The following is a 20,345-nucleotide window of genomic DNA, read 5'->3' as shown; positions in this document are numbered from 1 at the left end:
TGTGTGTTTCTTGTTTTCTTCCACCATCAGTGATTATACTTGTGTTGCTCTAAGAAGTTTCAAGAGGACCTGTTTGAAAACAGTCCATTATTTCTTATGTTTTGTTTTTCATTTAGAAAGCAGAATACTAATTAGTCATACTTGAAGTGGGGATGTCAACAGGTAGAGCGCTGAGAGGGAAAATGAATAATGCAGGCGAGCGAGACAAAGGAAAGCCAATAAAAACGGAGCACCGAGACACAACAAAAACTGAAATCTATCCGATGAATCACAGTGACACTTTTTTTGTTTTGCAGGCTGAGTAAATGGAGCTGTAATAGCAGGGGTAGAGATGCAACGCTAGGGTAAGCTGTTACGGTGACAACTGATGGCACAACGTAGCTAAATTATGTAAATCTAATAGACGTGCTGATGCTGAGATGTCTCACCTCGTACAAAGATGGGACATGAAGATGCAGTATAGAAACACACAGCCGACTTTTCTTTTCTTTTGACAGTTTGTCATGAAGACTGTTTCTATTACAATTGACAGGTATCCGACCTTTCTGGTGTTATAAATCTTGCATTTGTATAATAATCTGCTTTGGATGGAAATGGATAGATGGAACATGGGAAAAGATATTTAAAGTATCTTAAAGCGGGTGTTTTTTGTTGTGTTTTTCCTTGATCAAACATCTGTCAGTTGTCTGGCCTTGCTAAAGTAAACATGGTTGTTTAAGTGAGGCTGCATACTGGAAGCGCTGCGTCTTTTGGGAATGAGAGACAGCGAGGTGAACAAACATTGACACCGAGCTGTTTGAAGTTATATTTGGAAGTGTGGTTTAGATCTATTTTACTGTGCACATACACATGCACACACACACATACCATCTGACTGGTTAAAGCCATTTATTTCTCTTTGTTCTGAAGTGTACTGTGGCAGTCCTCAGGGAAGACACAGCACTTCTTAATGGAGAACTGAGGCCTTGTAACACTTAAAGAGTTTGAAATTCCAGCTCCACAAATCTGTCACGTCATTTATTTATTTATTTTTTTTTTTTTAAGGTGGTGACACATTTAAGTGAAGTGTCCGTTGGCTGATTTCAGAACCTGCCCAAAACTTATTCAAGGATTGATTTGCTAAAGTTGAACAATTAAGTGTTATAGATACGATCAATCTTTCTTTCATTATCATGCAAAGTGGTTCAGGCTGCATTAAAATGTTCCACGAGCAAATAAATCTGCTGCGTTGAGCCTGCTGTCCTCCCTCAGTTTGCAGGTGTGACGCTGTGTTGTTGATGTGATTTTGATGGATATTTAAAAACCTCTTCAGATGCACATTATAAAAAAAACCTCCTCCTCCTTTAAATGTGTTAAAATGCTACAGAGGTGTGAAATTCTCAATAAGGAGGATTTCTCTCAAACCTGTAAACAGATTTTCTAGGAATCTCTGGCTGGTGTTCACATCCTTTCTTTCTTTGTTTTGTTTTTTAACTGTATTAAACACTAGTGCTGTCTTTGACACCTCCACAATAATTACCTCTTTTGTCAATAAAAATATTAAAGGGATACTTCACCCAAAATCGATAATTCACCAATTATCTACTCACAGTCATGAAGGGTTTGGAGAACTTTCAGAGTTATCAAAACGCTTTTGGAGTTCCAGGGGGGGTCCGGCTGGCAACGAATTTTCATATAATGGCGATGGATAGAGTTCACTTTTGAGTTTTCATCGAAAACACACACTATGAAACATCCAGATACCTCCATACTGCTCATCTGTACTGACCCAAGTGTCCTGAAGCCGCCACATGGAAAAGTTGTTAGGAAAAAATTAATTTGATCTCTGTTTTTAGCCTTGTTGTAGCAGTAGCAGTGGCTGCGTGAGATTTGCTGTGAGATGTTCTTCCGTGTTTACATCATACATCCAATGGTTTACAATGACCAACGAACATCTTGCAGCAAATCTCGCTCATACGACAAACATCAAATTTTTTCCGAACAACTTTTTCATGTTGCGGCTTCAGGACACTTGGGTCAGTACAGACGAGCAGTATGGAGGTATTTGGATGTTTCATAGTGTGTGTTTTGGACGAATCAAAAGTGAACTCTATCCGCCGCCATTATATGAAAACCCGTTTCCAGCCGGACCCCCCCTGGAACTCCAAAAGCGTTTTGATGACTCTAAAAGTTCTCCGAACCAAACCTTTCCTTGGCATGACGGTGAGTAGATGATTTGGGTGAAGTATCCCTTTAACAAGAAGGCAAATAAGTAGTTGACAATAGAGTGGTGTCCAATCCAGATTTTGTTTTGCACTTCCGCCACACACACACACACACACACACTCACAGTACATGTCAAACTTCAGCCCAAGTCACTGTTACATTGGCACGGGACTCAATTGTGTTTACGTGTGTGTGTGTGTGTGTGTGTGTGCGTGCTTGTAAATCGGTGACTAACTGTGTGAGATAGGCAAGGTCGTACCCTCCTATCATCAAATAAAGCGAGACTGTCAGAGTGACAGAGTGCTTACCGCAGCATGATGGAATAGAGCTACATACCAGGCTGTCAGTGCTGGGCAAAAATGCATGTGTGTGTGTAAATGTGTGTGCACAGACCTATGCATGAATGAATGTTTATGCAAAAGGTGAAGAAATAGCTTTTTGAGTTTTGAGTCTTCCATGCACCCTCTTTTTTTTTTCCGGTACAGTGCAATCGTGTTAAGTAAGCAGCGCTCTTTGCATTTTGCCTTATAAAAGGATTTACACCGCAGCTCAGATTGAAGTGATAATGTAGCAGTTACTGATCCTGCCAGGTGTGTAGAGCTGATTGTGATAACGCTTGAGCCTCATTAAGAGATCAGCGTGCTGTGATCCAACAGGGGCAGGTAGGGAGACGGGATGCTCGGCGAGTTGAGTGGCTTACTGTCTGTCTGACGGCTGAGCTTAAATAAGGAATGAGCCATATGCTACCACCTCATTAGCATACTTTGTGGTTGCCGTGACTGCCGCCGCAGACAGACAGACTGAGAGATGAGCAGGTTACTTGGAAGAGGGAGGGAACAGAGGAGAGAGCAGGACTCAGAAGAGCAGGAGAGAAAAAAGAGAGCATCTGATGTGGAGAGAGACGGGGAGAAAGTGAGACACGCAGATAAAAGAAACACAATAGGAGCGGCAATTTTTTTTTTTTTTTCCCATACGCTGCAGTGCCTTAATTCAGATGCAGTCTCTCTTTGTTCCACTGTATGTACAGTAGACATGCAGGCTCTGTGGACGCCTGAGGGATTATGCAGATGTGTTAAGTAATGGTGACAGGCAGAGATGTCGATCAGCAGTCCGTGGTGACCTTTAGGAGGATGTTTGCCCACATGTCTCTTTATACCAAGGATTTGTTTTGCATGATAATGTCTGGGTAAACACAGAGGGGTCGGGGGTCACGGTCCTCACGCCCACGAGGATTGCAAATGTTCAAAAGAGGGAAAAAGACACACAAAAAAGCCATCAGAGAGCATTTGATAATTGTAAAAGGATGATCAAAGAAGCCATTTTCAGTAACGCTCTGCTTGAAGCACCATCAATCACAACCAGACACAAAGCAGCTTCTAAGTTAGCAGCCCAGCATCAAAAAACAAGAAGAAGCTTCTCACCTCATCCTCCGTAGTAGAAATCGCTCCACGCCGCCACATTTCAGGAATTAAAACGCTGCCTTATTAATATGTAGTTCTCTAGCTGAATGCTTTAAGGAGTAAAGTAGATCTGCTTACCTTCCCTCATAGTTGTAGGGGAGGAAAAAGAGAGATGATGTGAGCCACACCTGTCAGGTTCTTTCAGAGAGCGAGGCAGAAAATATATAGTTGACGTGTCTTTGAGGTGTAGTAGAGAGGAGGATAAATCTACATTAATGTGCATAGCCAGTGGTACTAGCGGTGGTAACGCAGAATATGAAGTGTTTGCTCTGAGTGCTGCTGACATCACTGAAATCACACTAACATAGGCAGGAACATCCTCTAGGGCATAATGACTCATAGATCATATATAAATGTACAGTATGCCTATTTTTTCCCTTCTTCATGAGAAGGAGCCAGACAAAAGGAGGTTTCTAGCAAACTCTGCGTGGTTACCTTTTTTTTTTTTATCTCTCGTTGGGCTGCTCAGCGTTTATTATCCACTGCATTCAGAAAGTATTCAGGCTCGCTTGCTTCATGTGTTGTTTTGTTGCAGCGAGCTCGTGCCAAAATCATTTAGATTCATTTTCTTCTCATCAATCTTCACTCAATATCCACCGTCTGAACTAAACTATCAGTCTGACATTGGTATTCGGAGCCTTTGCTCAGTACTTAGCTGAAGCACCTTTTTTGGCAGCGATTACAGCCTCCAGTCTCCTTGGGTGTGATGCAACCGGCTTTCCACACCTGGATTTTGGGGATTTTCTGACATTCTTCTCTGCAGAGCCTGTCAAGCTCTGTTAGGTTGGATGGGGGACCGTACTGTAGGTGGGCAGACATTTTCAGGTCTCTCCAGAGAGTTCTGGCTCAAGGACATTCACAGAGTTGCAGCTACGCCAATTCTGCGTTGTGTTTGGCTGTGTGCTTAAGGTTGAAAGAAAAGAACCCATTGGTTCAACCGGAGGTCATGAGGTTTCATTAAGGATTTCTCCCACACAGCAGGATGCCGCCGCCGCCGCTGCCACCACTGGGAGGGGGTTGGACAGGTGTCGGGTAATGCCTGGTTACCTCCAGACATGACGCTTGGAGCTGAGGAAACAATTCAATCTTAGTTTCATCAGACCAGAGAATCTTCCTTCTCACAGTCTGAGAGTCCTTCAGGTGCTTTATTGCAAACTCCGAGCAGCTTTCATGTCCCTTTCTTTCACTGAGGAGAGAGAGAGAGAGAGGCCTCCGTCTGGCCACTCTGTCATAAAGCCCAGATTGATGGAGAGCTGCAGTGATGGATGTCCTTCTGGAAGTTTTTTCCCATCTCTACACAGTATATGTGGAGCTTAGCCAGAGCGATCATTGGGTTCCTGGTCACCAACAAGGCCCTTCTCCCCCTGACCAGGCGGCCAGCTCCAGGAAGAGCCCTGGTTGGTCCAACTTCTTCCATCCGGTCCACATCCTCAGATTTGTACAGGCTGTTAATTCATTACTCCTCATGGCTGTTGTTTGATATATTGATATCATCATTCAGCTGAGAGAGAGACCTATTATAGACAGGTGGAGAAAGAGCTCAAAGATGATGAAGTGAAATGAGCTATTTGACCTTTGATTTAAGTTTCTTTCGAATATATACAGTATATATTAAAAACAAAGACAATAAGACAAAACATTTAACATGAGATATAGAAATTCATATTCGAAAAGGAGTGAGAAGAAGTTAAACTTATAGACTCCCACCCCCTCTCCTTAAATAATGGATACTACCTAAGCCTATCTAATGTTGCAAAAGATGATATAAGTTACATATACACCTAACACAGAATTTAAACATACATACAGGTACCTACACAACACATATCCACATATCCATACACACATAAATACCCACATACACATGCGTACTGTATACATGCACATTCTTTCATACATGTCCACATAAACAACCACATGTACACACATCTCCATGCATACAAACACATATACATATACCCATAAAATTGGTCAGCTATAAGGAGTATATTATTTTAAACACATTGGTTCATTCAAGGGGGCAGGGTGTTGTTTTAATGTGCCATATTCATGGACTATCTATTTATTACTACTTTCTCTCAGATTTTGTCATGTATTGTATTGGGTGTATGTTTGTGTTTTTATGTCAGTGTGTGAAGCCCACTGAAACAAATTCCAATCAACAATGTTGTTGACATGGCAATAAAGTATTGAAACTTGAAACTTGAAACTAAATTTTGATCTGGATATTTTCTAAATTGAATGAAACAACATGTTGTGTGCCAGATCTCCCATTGTGCCAGAGACTAAGTGTTTGCTGAACATGATATGAGCACAGGGAAAATAAACACCAAAGCATGTTTGTGGTTGTTTGGTTTTAAGCTCACCACAGTCCATTTTGTTAGATGTTGGAGCATAGAAATCCTGAGTAGAGTTGAAGTGGGTGGAGTTGAGCAGTAATCATTACCAAACCATCCTGTTTATCAGTGCAACCACACTTTAAAGTAAGACCAGCTAATCCAAACCAGGACAATCTCCCTCTGGCAGATGACACGTTGAATTCACAATCAATAAAACATCATATCTCCCCCAATACACTGAGCTGTTTTCCCACTACACGTGAACTGGTAGGACATGGTGTTTTAGACTATGTTGGCAAACTTAAGGTTGATGTGTGACTGACATTTAAAGAGTATATTTTCTGACTTTATGACATTTTAGAGTGTCACAGCTGCTGTCTTTAAAGAAAGTGATTTCAGAAGATCTTTGAACAGTAAAAGTTCCCCCATGGAGTTTTTGACCTCTATAAAGCTTTGTTCAACACAATATATTCCTGTGAGTGGTCTCAAATTAAACCTCTTTTCAGTAAAATGGCAGTAATGTGCCAAGAAAGGCAGAAATGGTTCACAAAAGAAAAAGAAAATGCTATCAACACATTTATTAGAGCTCATGGTAATGCACAATTAATTTGGCAACTAGGCTAACAATTAATATAAACATAACCTCTGTTTGTTTACAGGAGCACTCCCACAGGGTATATTCAATATGCTACACTTGTGTAATTACTATTTTTGGCAACAATGGCCGCCGTTCAATAAAAGCAGGGTAGTCCTGCTTTTAAATCTTCAATCTGGAACAATAACAAATCACCAACACTCAATGGGAAACAGTGACTCAATTCCCAGAGAGTTGAACTGTTTATAGACAAAAACAACAATATAATGGCCCAGATCAGTTGAAGGGAAAGGAAGGGAAGGAGGGAGGAGAAGAGAAGAGAAGAGACATTAGTACAGGTTGATGTGGGTGGTTGTCAGAGGAAATTGGTCTGTATTTCTCCACTGACATAACTCACGCCCTGGAGAGTGTCTGACCACACAGGAAGGAGGGATGATGGCAGATAGGACATAAAAGAAAAGAGCTGTCATCACTAGGCCCTAAGACCTCCCTATCACACACACACACACAACACGTACATCACACACTCTGCCTACCTCTCCAGAATGAGTGGGATGGGATAAAAATGACCTTTTACGCGTAGTCAAAGAAGCACAGAGTACATCTACATTCACTAAATGTGTGTTCATATGTGCTTACAGACCCACACAGTCACACACAAACATACTAAAATATACATACACGCGCCAGCCCCCCACTCAGATGAAGTAATCCTCTGGGCCTGCGGTTCTACCTGTTTCGGCGAAGGGAGATTTCAAATGCCATTTAAATACAGCCTCACGGCTTAGGTTAATGTCTTCTATTATTACTATTTTATTTGTTAAAAGGAAGGGACTAAAAATGACCACGGCATAAATAATGAATGAGAGTACATATATCAGAGTGCAGTGTGGAGCTGCATTATCAAATGGTGCTTTTATCAGAAGTACTGCAATCACTCTCAAATATTCAATTCAGCTAAGAACTGAAATGTAAAAGTTTGAGATTGAATGTACGATTGTGTGCATGTTGTATCACTCCTTTAGAGGCTTGGAGTGCCTTTTGAGCATTTGGAGTGTACGATATAGGCTTTTTTACTATTTCTATCCGGCTCTGAGCTTCTTCAATATTTCATCTCTGTTAGTTTATTGGTTTGGAAAAAAAAAAAAGAAAACCCAGGATGGATGTTTTTGCAGTTGTGTCTCATCTGTAAATACTTTGTAAGGTAGGGAAATTGAAAACTTCAGAGTACAATCTAACTTTTGCTCAAAACATATTTGTTTTCCGTAGTGTTTAGATGCAGCGCACTGGTTGGTGAGTATACTCATATACAGGTGTATAGATATATGTTTTTCTTTTATTATTCTTTGTTTTATTGTTTGCTTCTCCTACTTCTCTGCACAAAGGTGTTAACATTGCACTCATTAACTGGAATGAAGGGACCTTATTGTGTTGCTGAAGAGAGAGCACGAGCTGTCGACTGGAGGCATTATCACACGTAGCTTCAGACATGTCCTTCAGGATATTAGCGCCATTAGCCGGGGCCGGGTGCAGGTTGTGCGAGGAAAAGGTTAGACAGCTGTGTGAGGGCTGCATGCTGCAAGAGCATTTACTGATTTAGGATTTCCTTCCTGCTACATGTGCAAACGCATAAAGCAATATCACTGCTGGTGGATGTTTTATATGCCATTAGAGGGTTTTTTTTTTCTCCCTCCCAGACTAAAAGCAAAGCAGTCAAAAGAAACGTGTTACTGTGAAAACTAAAGCTTTTACAATACAGAGCATGTACTAGAAGAGCCATTAGTGAACCAGTATAGACACATTTTGGTTCACAGTTTACATTTTCTGTATTGAATTTACTTTTTGGTCAAGCAAAGATGAAGACGTCGATCCACCACTTCCAGGAAATCTTGCACAAATATCTAAAGTGTTAAGGCTGTTCAGTTTTAGGACCCAAAAGCCGAAACTGACTTGGTGGTTTACAGTATGTTTCTGATTTAACTGGATTTAATGAATGCTAATAGTAGATGAAGAGAGATGAAGGCGGAAGACAAGCAGGCAGAGAAGAGCAGAGGGAATGGCAGAGACTGGCAGGTGGCTTGCCGAGTGAGACGTGGGACGGCTGAGTAATGAGTCGAGGCGACGCGAGCGGAAATGGCTTCAGTTCTATAGGCAGAGGAGAAAATCCGGTTCGCGAGTTACACGTGGAAAATCGCACAAATTACTGGAGTGACTGTGATAGTGAGTGAGCGAGAGAGAGGGTTAGCCGCCACCGAACAGGCGGAACAATCTGAGTGGAAGGAGAGCCGCTGTTCTTGAACTGTGAGATGATGAGGTGATTGCAGGCAGATGTTGGAGTTGAAGCAGGTGCCAGATGAGGTAAGCTGCACCCACGACACACACATATATACACACACACACACACACACACACAGGCAGACAGAGAGACAGGAGCAGGAGCAGACACAGGGGGATTCAGGGTGAACACAAGGAAGAAGAAGAAAAAAATGGTGTCATATCCAGAGCTGAGACACATGGTCCCCAGAGGATGAATCCTCCTGGCTGGTGATTCCCTGGCTTTGAGCTAATGCCACCATGACGGTGACATTTGTGGGTTTTTTTAATAAAAGCCTTTTTTCCCCCCCTTGGAGATGATTTTTAATAACTTCACTGACTCCGAAATTTACATGACTGATTTCATTTCATTTGCCCTACAGAGCTTTCCGTCTCTACTGTACTTTGTTGCTAATGAGCTAATGTTAACCTGCTAACATGCTTAGCTAAAATTAAATTATGAACATAAATGGTTGACACTATTGTTGTAAAATACCAACATGTTAGCATTGACACTTCTAACAGCTGTATCATTTGTTGCTACTGCACAAAAGTAAACCTGTTAAAGGGATAGTTCAACATTTTGGCAAATTGCCTAGTGCCATAATCCCTATAGTCAGAGGGGTAGTTTCATTCATTGCCTTTAATTATAGGTGCATGTTGTTTTGAGATCGGCGGGGCAGAGACGCAAGCTGCTCAGCAAACACAATGGATGTGAACGGTACAGGTCCCCAAGTTGTGACCTGCACATTCACCACACTATGAAATAATAATGTAGGCCTAACATTAAAAGACAGAGTGGTTTTCGAGGCAAATGCAGCCGGTAGCCTACTACATTCCAGACACGGCTGCTGGGCGGAGTGATTTCAAAAGCGCAAGTGGTTGTGAGTTACATAATTATACATTTCACAGCGTGGCGGATGTGCAGGTCACACCTTCTCCACAAGAGTGTTTTGGAGTTCTTGGATTGTGTATTTGATGAGTTTGATGAGGGACAGAGGACCTGTACCGTTCATCTCCATTTGCTGAGCAGCTCAAAACAACATGCACCAATAATTAAAGGTAACTAACTACCTCTATGTCGATAGGTATTATGGCAATAGGCGAATTTGCCAAAAATGTTGAACTATCCCTTTAACATCATGAGCTAAAATGGCTAACATTGAATTATTATTATGTCACTATGTTGACACTGATAACAGCTGTGCTCTCCTTTTTGCTTTTTTGATAGTATTAGCATGCTAACAAGGTGAGCTAAAATGGCAACATGGAGGATGTTAATATACTGTAGCCTAACTGTAAAATATCAGTAGACTGTTAGCATTGTCCCTTTAAGCCTGTCAGTTTTGATGTTACCTTTTATCCCGCCACGCTGCTAACAATGTGATGATAAATATTTCCGCTGCACTGCACACGTCTTTGTCATGCCCATGCACAGAAACAACAAATGTTTATAAAAAAGCCTGAACAGAAATCTACCTGTTAACCCTGTATCTCTTAATCCTATAACCCAATAAGGAAAAACAGGTTTCTTGTTTACGAGATGCTTCAAAAAAAAAAAAAAGATCAGGTTATTGCTGAAAGCAGGAATAATCTTTTTTACTTAAGTACATGTAAATGCAGGAATTGTATTTGCATGTGTGTATGCGAGAAAGAGAAAGAGTACGAGTGTTTGTGGGTGATTGTGTTTCTCCTGTTCCCGCTCGCTCGGTGCTGCTGTGTTCAGAGCACATCTGTCTTTCTGATAGGATTATAAAACATTCACCAACAGATGTTGGCAGTCCTCTTTGAAGATAGAAATTCTGCAGACTGCCGTGGTTTTTAAGAGTGCTTTCATCAGACATTGTTGAATTTGTCACCACATCATCAATATTCTTAACAATGTAATCAAATTGTTAGCAACCCCTCTCTCCAGTTTGTTTTGATCTGTCTTAAATCTATGAAGGAAGGTGCGAGGCAGCCTTTGGAGCTGATTCTATTAGTCTCATATCCCACTTCATTTCATTTTTCTTTCATCCATTTTCTACCCTTTCTCAGTATTCAGCCTTTTCCCTCTGTGTAACTCAGTGTATCTCTTATGGCTGATGTATTAATCACTCTCCGAAGATGTTATACCAATTATCTTCAGTTTGTCAGTATAGAGCGGCAGTACTAAGTGACATCTGCTGCCAAAGCACCAAACATATAAACATAGTGTGCTCACAGTGTGTACATGCCAGGAGCTAACAAGCTATTGGCACATTTCCTACTTTCCACCCAGTCATATGCCAGACTGTAAATCTGCCCCAATCAGCTTTGGAGTGCTTGTGTGGATTCTTCCCCGTGCTGTGGTCTGTCAGTCAGGGTGTCCGTCCGTCTGTGCACGCTGTGGGCTCCTGGTAGTTGACGGAGAGCCTGCTGAAGAGCTTAAGGCAGCTTGTTAAGTAGCCTTCATCTACTGCAGAGATTACAGGGAGCTTAATGTGATCATGCCAATGCAATAGGCCTTTAGCAAGTGTTGGGTGCGATGGTCATTAAGGATAGGAGCTTTTCTTGTTAATGCTATTTGGCCATTTTACTCAACCAAAGTGTTCGTTAGATAAATCGTTTGCATATAATTTAACTTTATTTTTTTTCCAGGTAAGATGCTTTTTTTTTTTTTTTTTCTCTAACATCTTGCTGTCCTGGACCATGGGTCTGACGTTTCTGAGGAACTGTCACACAGTGGAAACCAGAGAGGAGGAGTACAAGAGACTTAACTGTCAATACTTAGTTTATGGGCCCTTGCTGACACAGGCAGTCTGACAAAACATGTTACAGCAAACACTGCAGCCCCTCTCCATCCCACTGCACCCCCCCACCACCTCAAAGGTACTTTCCTTCATCTCTATAGCCTGTCTGCCTTTGTGCTGTAGCTGTGTTACCATGCATCAAGACACAGCAGTGAGGAGACAGAGCTGTTTTAGTGTTTTACAACTTTTGCCGTGCAGCTTTCAGCTGTAAAAGCAGCACCAGGGAAAACTGAGTTATACTGTATACTGTATGCCATGATTTAGTGCCTCTAGTATTATTGTGCAATGTGCATGAATATTAAATGTTTAAGTGAAGGAAATGAAGTTAATGAACGAAAAACTATCTCATAAACAGAAAGCAAGATTGTGTATTTAGTCATTTGTGTTTTGCCAGATGCCATATTTGGACACATTTCTTCACTAACTGACAACAAGCAACAATTAAACAAATTTACTGTACTGACAATTGTGTTCATGATGCATTTTCTTACAGTAAATATGTGCTGCTGCAGACGTGGAGATAATTCTGATGGAGAGAAAAAAGTTTCCTCGGAGAGATGGGTTGTTTAGGCTTTGTGGAGCATGTAGAACAGCTTGTATAAAGAATTAATTACCTAAGAGCTGTGAGGAAAAGGGATAAAGTCAAAACACTGCAATATGGAGAAAGAGTGATGGAGGGTGTGAGAGTCACACTATGATGGAAGTTGAATGAAAAACTGTTCCAGATTTTTTATATATATACACTGTATAATTATTTTCATTGTAGAAAAAAAACACAACACAATAGTAATAAATGAAGCCATTGTGATGCTTCAAATGTTGCATTTGGGTTCATTGATTCACTTTTATGATGATTAACAATTAATGATGCATCATATTATATTTAATCCAAATAATACCAGTGTGTTAAATGACATAGTCAGGTGTCTTTGTATTTTGTTCCCACTGGAACAAGGATTTCATAATGAAATAGGCCACGCATTTTTTTAAAAAGACATTACAGTAGCTACATTTAAAAACCCGATACCTGTCATAGTGCTGGTTCCATTAGCTGGTATTAGTGTGTTCGCTGCTGGGATGTTCATAGCATTATGAACAGAGCCGGTAGTCACTATTGATTTTGGTGCCCAGTGTTTTGGATTGTTCTGTACTTTCTGTTATGACGCCTTGCTCGGTGAAATGGCTGCTGTGTCACAACAGCAGTTCTCACAGTGTGTGTGTGTGTGTGTGTGTGTGTGTGTGTACAGCAGAAACATCACCTGCCCCACACCCCGAAGAGAACAAGTCTGTCAGCTTCTGACCTTGACAGACACAACTTTAATGTCAGGCTCTGCCCTCTAGCTAGACATTGTGTGTAAGGATTTGTCAGTTGGGATGTTAAGCTGTGTCCCAATGGAAACTGTGTTTGTGTCTGTCTGTCTGTCTGTCTCTATCTGTCTCTGTCTGTCTTTCTGTCTGTTTCTCTGTGCAGTCAATAATAAATCTGAGGACTTTGTGCCACAGTATAAACATCCGACCATCCATTAGCCATCCACCCACCTCTCTGTGCAGGGTCACGCTGGGGTCTGCAGCCAATCCCAGCTGACACGGAGCGAGGGCGGGGTTTACCCTGGACAGGTCACCGCTCTGTCACTGGACTGACAAACAACACTCACGTTCACACTTATGGGTTTTTGTGTGCATGGGGACACACACACACAGGCACAAGGAGAGCGAGCATGCAACCCAGATCTGTGAGACAGTGCTGACCGCTGCCCCACTGTGCCACCCTATCTCCTATAACCTTATGTAAAAAGTGCACACTTGCACTTTTATTGACGGATAAGCACTTGTGTTTTCTCAAAAGTTGTTGTTTTGTCTTGTGGCACCAGCGGTCTTATAAAACCCTCTCTGCAGTTTGTTTGGAGGAGGTTCTTTATGAGTAACTGTAATGTAAGAGTCAGGCAGACCGGTCTGCTTCTCTGGGCTCTTGGCTGCATATTTCTGAACTTTAACATTAACATTTACACCCACACACTTCACAACTCCAAGGACGGTACAGACATACACGCAAACAAACACACACACACACACACACACACACATAGACAGAGGCAAAAACACACACATTTTATTTAACATGCCAAAACTACTGTGACCTGCATTGCTGTTTTTCTATACTCTACATGCATATAATCACTTTTAGACATACAGACATACACCGCACAACATCGACACACACATACACAAACACACAATCACACACGCTTGTATATCCAAATCCGGTAACACTTTATTTGACGCCTATCTCTATAACGCATTATAACCATACCTCGAATGAGTTATAATGCAGTTATAGCACTGTATAACTATGGTTACAGTGTAAACACTCATAAATGATCATAATGCTTTATAACAATTTTCACAACACACTATAAAGCCTGACTTATAATTATTAGTAACTCGCTGACAATGCCCACATTGATAATGCATTATAAATATAGTAATTGGCTCATAAATGTGTATAACTATCATTATAAACACTCATAAATTATCATAAGGCTTTATAACAATAAGCATAAAACATTATAGAGCGTTATAACTCTATTATAATACTTGACCTTATAAGCCATTATAAAATGCTCTATGATGTGGTATGCTTATTGTCAGCGAGTTATTAAGAATTGTAACGTATTAAAATACATTTATTTTACTTTATAGTGTGTTATGATTATTGTTATAAAGCATTATGTGTTTATAACTATAACTATAGTTATACAGTGCTATAACTGCATTATAAGTATGGTTATAATACATTATAGAGATAGGTGTCAAATAAAGTGTTACCCAAAATCCTATGTCTCCCATGTCTCCCCTCCACTGCTCAGTTTTAATCACTACTGTACCTTTCCCTCTTGGAAAGTGAAAGAGTCTGGAAAAAACGTGTCTACAGGACACACTCACACATACACACAGATTCTGACCTTCAGTGTCAACTTGCAATTAAACCTCAGAGGGGCTCTCCAGTCTTACAAGGATGCTAGACATGGGAGGAGGCATGGCCGGCAAGACACGAGTGTTAACCCTAATCTGAACTGAACTGCTTGCTGGTTAACCTGCTGCTGTAGAGCACTGCTTCATGTCACCGCCAGCCAGCCAGTTTCTCCCCGCTGCAGTGATCCAGTTAGCTGCTGCTGCTGCTGCTGCTGGTGCATCGGTGTCTCTGTCACATCAGAGGCTCTAAATTTCAGCGCTTCGTCATGATACAAAAACCAGCTTCAGTGTGTCGTCTGCTGACCTTGAAACACCTGAGCTAACACAATACACAGGTTCAAACTGTATCTGCGTCACAGGAAAAACATTAGAGCAGAACAATACTTGTGTGAGAGCGCTCTGCTACTCATTCCGTATTCCCTGCATCTCCACGCTATCAGAGATCCTTGTCATGTGTCAGGTGGCTCTACAGTCACAGACGGGCTTTGACTTTTTCAAAGCTGTGATAATGGGGGTGATAAATTGTTCTGAAAGGCCACGGATGATTTGAATGAAAATTAGACGCTGGAGTTATCTTTGTCTAAAATCTTTTCATGCGGTCTGACAGTAGTCTGACATGTGTTTGATTTTCTTTGCTGTAAGTTGAGAAAGATAGTTTTCTATTATTGTTCTGAAGTTTTCTTGTGATTTATCGGGCTGTGGAGGCACTTCATGCAATTTTCTCGCCTCCCGCTGCTATTACACTGAGTGCCAGGGGAGAGAGAGGGGGAAAAAAAACAATTAAGGATGGATGAAATAGAGAACCTCTTCCTCATTTTTAACATAGCATTATCAATTTGCAGCAAGGCTGGATGTTTTGTTTTGTTTTTCCCTTTCTTTTTCAAAGGGGGATTTTTTGACATCGGTTGGTTCCTGAATTTGAGACAGTCATATAATTTACTGTGGTGAGCGCTTTTTCTTCTCTCAAATCGTGTCATGAATCACAGCCGTTAGCTCAGGAAATCAGTACAAAACACCAGGCTCCCTCACAGGCAGTGCTGACATATCAGTAACATGATGACGGAGCATTGTTGCACCGTCGCTGCCTCTCTCTTTTCCTCCCCTTAAGGTCCTCTGAGGAGTTTAATCAGGACATTGTCGCATTCATAGCGGTAATGACCTTATTAACAGGTTATTGGCCCCGGCGGGTTTTTTGTAACATCATTTAATATCACCATGAAAAGATTTTATTGAACTGAACATGTTTTATGAATCCACATGTTTTCACAGGGTCGGATGTTTATTGACGCCGATGAGTCAATCACATATGGAAATACAGAATCAGGGCGGCGAAAGGTGAATCGAAACACAGAGAGATCGGGTTTCATTACCAAGTAAAGAGCTACTGAATTATTAAATCTTTTGAGTGATCTCACCCCTGACCTGAGATACATCACACTATACATTAATGTGTTGCTATTGTGGGTCATGACCTCTGGGGGTTTTCTGCATCGTTTCATTATTGATATGTGTATTTTCTGGAGGAGGAGTCACATGTCGCTACAGACTGTTTTTCCTGTTGGTAACCAGTTTGAAATTCAAGTTGTTGTTTTGTTTCGTGTTTTCCTTTTAGCAAGACAGCAAACATGTACGTATATGATGCGGTCCAACAAAGTAGAAGTTATTTATTATTGGCTTACAACAGTGATATGGTTCATTGTAAGAAATAAAAAGACTGTATCTGTAAGGGGCAGGTGTGTGTGGACCCAAGTGCCAAGGAGAATCAGGCATCCGCAGAACACTGCAAAAACTCTTATTTCTTGTCAAAATGTCTCATTTCTAGTCAAAACTAATCTCTTTCCACTTAATAAGACTCATCGCTTAAAAATGTACTTGTTTTTAGATAATTTTCACTTGTTTCAAACAAATTTTCACTTGAAATAAGTAGAAAAATCTGCCAGTGAAAGCTAGTTTTTTTTAATTTCAAGTGAAAATAAGCTTGAAAGATGTAAGAAGTGCCTAAAAACAAGCTACTTTTTATGTGATGACTCTTATTTTAAGTATAATAAGTATAATGAGATTTGTTTTTGACTACAAATAAGACAAATATTCTTGGTAAGATTTTGAGTTTTTGCAGTGAAGTAGCTACATTGTCCCAAAAGCAACTCTTTAATCCAATACGTAGCAAAGGCCAAAAATCCAGAAAGGCAGTCAAAACCAGGCAACAAAGCAGACAAGGAACGAGCAAAATCCAAAAGTCACAAAAATACCAAAAGGGGTCATACACAGGATGCAAATAGGACAAAATACGAGAGCTTGAACACACAGTAACAAAGACAATCTGGCTTAAATACACTGGGAAACGAGACACAGGTGAAAGACATTAGGGCGGAGACAGCAATCAAAAAAGGAGGGAAAAACCAGGAAGTAAAACTAACAACAACACAACAGAACCTAGACTACAAAATAAAACAGGAAATGGATAATAAATACAGACCCTGACAGTATTTTTATGTATTTATGTTGAGAAGCTCTATTCAAAGTGACTAAAGATACCCAGCGCCTATAGGCTTGATTTCAGCCGTCATACTAGCACTGCAACTGTGGATGAATGATTGACAACATTATTTATGAACCCTGCCACCTTACTTACATTAATGTTGAAATATGTAGCAATAATATAAACAGTACCTATCCACTTAGAAACATTACTGTGCTGCAGTGTCAAGCCTCAAACCTCGTAGCTGTTTCTCTGGAGACGGACTATAGAGCGGTTTATGTAAAGCCATTTGTAAATATGTAACACAGGCTCACAGTGAATCATTACTTATAGTCAATAACAGTCAGTCATACTGTCATTCTTAGTTTCACCTCAGGTTCTGATTTAATGGAAGGAGTCAAATACTGTAGAACCACCATCAATGCAGATTTCAATGTCAACTTCAGGAAGTTATTAAGTATAATCACTGGCAGCTTTACAAATAAGTGGGACACTCGTCTGATGGACTAATGCACTGCGACAGGAGCAAAGCCTGCGAAAGCCTTATGCAACAGATGATACAAATCTCTTTGTTTCTTTGCGTATAATTGACAGCCTCATGCAGCGCTCCGCACGCCATGACCTCCGCACGCACAGGCCTCAAAGAAAAAGAGAAAAGTGGCAGGGTTATATGAAGGAGGGTTTCAGAAGTAGATGAAACAACTGTCAGTTGTTTAGGTTGGAGAGAGTAGAGGGGACGACGTGTGTTGATATTCTATAGTTTTCCTTTCTTTCAACAAATGCCGAGAAAAGTGCAAAGCAATGAACTGATCCTACTAACAGGTATCGTCTGTCTGCGCTGCCACGGTAACACAACTCTCTGTGCATCTCTGTCAAGTAAAAAGAAAAACAAATCTACTGAATGGGATTGTTTATTTTAGCTGTAGGTAAAAAAAAAAAAAAAAGACATGATCTGGCAATAAATGAAGAAATCATTTCTTGGAATCAAGTTGGGAATAGATGAAGAGTCGACGCTTGTTTGAGAATAAGGAGGAAAATCCCTAAAATCATTAAGCTGGCGTTGATAAGCGATGATGACACAGTAATGATGATTAAGATGATCATGATGAAGACAGTTCTGGGGATCAGAGTGATGAGATTTTTGTTCTTTGCCTCCACTGGTGTTAAAAGCAAATATGGCTGTCGGTGCCATCTGGTACCTTATGGTATGTGAGGAGAGTGTGTGTGTTGTGGGGGGTGGGGATTAGTCACGTCGACCATAAACTGTCTCTGGGAACTTCCTTTGTCATTTCAAACATTAGCGCAGCCTTCCAACAGTGGAGTCCCTACGCCATTTTCCATCTGCATGCATTTCATCTTCAGGAGCACATTTCCAATTTCCTCTCATCCTTGGCTTCGACATTTGGCGTGTCAGCACTTTTAATGGATAGCGGATTTCACCGGGTGACATAGACACAGTGCCCTCACACATGCGCACACACACACACACACACACACATATAAGCTAAATCGTTGGGTTTTTTGCTTCTCGCTAATATTTCCTTTGTCTCTCACAGTGAAAGTGTTGCTATAATTTCTCCACGCACCATTGCCTCATGGATTCTCACGATTCACGAGACAGGAGAAGGGGAAATTTTATCTGCTTCTCTGTACATGTGTTTAGGATTATTATTTCATGAATATAATCTCTTTTTTCCGTGATTTCAATTAAGTATGCAGACTACCATGGCGATCAGACTCCAAAGTCAGTCAAGATTTAATGGTTTTCCTTTATTAGCTCCCGACAAATTGCCTTTTTAGCGAAAAGAGCATCTGCATTATTCATTTGTGAAAGAGCAAACGTTTATGAGTTCGTCTAGTTTAGTTCTAGATGAGCTGTGGGACATCGAATGACTCATCACAGAGGAGGATGATGAAACGCTGTGTATGTGTGTGAGTGTGTATGTGTGTGTGAGAGAGATATGAATCTCATTTGACCCCACTGACCTCTCGCCTTGCTGTCTTGGCTGTGTAGGTGATCCAGCGCAGGGAGGACGGCTCGGTCAACTTCTTCAGGGGATGGGAGTCCTATCGGGAGGGATTTGGCAAGATCACGGGTGAACACTGGCTCGGTAAGTGGCTCAGTTGTGCGTCTGTGTATGTGTGTGAGAGAGAGAGAGAGAGAGAGAGAGTCTGTTCATCCTTGGCAAAAACCATGACTCATGTACATGAGGATTGCGGCCTGTAATCTGACGCCAAGCCAAACCCTGGAAAGAAGATTTACGCGCAGCATCGGTCAATGAGAGTTATCGCCCCATCAACAACACAATGACAGCCAGTGTGACACGAAATCACAAGAGCACCACTCAAACTCAAAAGCAGAGAGAAAACAAACTCACCCACAGAGAGTGAAATAGCTGCTCACAGCCAGCGACGGCTCAAGATTAAGAGACGTCCAAACAGAGGTTAGATGTTTTTTTTCGGGCCTCTCATATCATCAAGCGTTCAGCAACAAATCCAGCGGGCTAACTGTCACACTTTTGTTGACAGTGAATGTGGATACTGGAGCAAATTAAAAAGAAAAACAACGTATGAAGTGTTCTTTACAGGAGCTGTCCGTTCAGCACCACCACATCACAACACAGGCCAAGAGACCCGCAATTCAATTACAATATTTTTTCACTCCTCGCGACAAACACATCAATAGTGTAAATTCCTTGTTTTTTTAACCTCGCAGCTTTTTCACGGTTGCCTTCTGTTTAAAAAATTGTCTTTTTTTTTTTTTTTTTTTTCTCGTACTCCCTACGTCGCTTGTCCAAATCCTTGTATTTCTCGCTGGCAGTATGACACATTAGTCCACAGCTCCCCTCAAATTTGACAGCGAAAAGAAAGCCAACAAAAGAATGAATTGGACTGTGAAATTATCAACTTTTTCAAAAGCCAAATCCCCCGTCTTCACACCACTTCTCATTAAATGTACCAAAATATTTCCTCTCGGGGGCGGTGGCGGGGAGGAGGAGGAGGAGGAGGAGGAGGAGGAGGAGGAGGACACTCTCCACCATCATCGTACTCGTCCTCGTGGCTCTACAGTACTTTAGCTTGCTGCTGTGAAGCGTGCTCCTGTGGAAAACGACGGCACTCAGAAGACAACCCGGCACTTTTTGATTGAATTAGACTTTCATATGACACATGACACACGGCTCGGTGAGCGAAGCCTGTCGTTTAGAGAGA

The 20,345-nt window shown here is 41.2% G+C and overlaps 1 protein-coding gene across 3 annotated transcripts in view; it reads left to right on the top strand.

The window, feature by feature from the left end:
• fibcd1b (fibrinogen C domain containing 1b) overlaps nt 1–20,345 on the top strand; it is a 103,514-nt gene that overhangs the window by 49,631 nt on the left and 33,538 nt on the right. For all 3 annotated transcript variants that reach the window (XM_085793067.1, XM_085793069.1, XM_085793068.1), the window contains one exon: nt 19,150–19,246. In XM_085793067.1, the coding sequence (XP_085649193.1) occupies nt 19,150–19,246 (97 nt within the window). The remainder of the gene's footprint in view (nt 1–19,149; nt 19,247–20,345) is intronic.

The sequence above is a fragment of the Trachurus japonicus genome, chromosome 12 (genome assembly GCF_045865225.1).
Source record: "Trachurus japonicus isolate A0001 chromosome 12, Traja_1.0".
NCBI lineage: Eukaryota > Metazoa > Chordata > Actinopteri > Carangiformes > Carangidae > Trachurus > Trachurus japonicus.
This window is presented reverse-complemented; position numbering and strand designations above follow the sequence as displayed.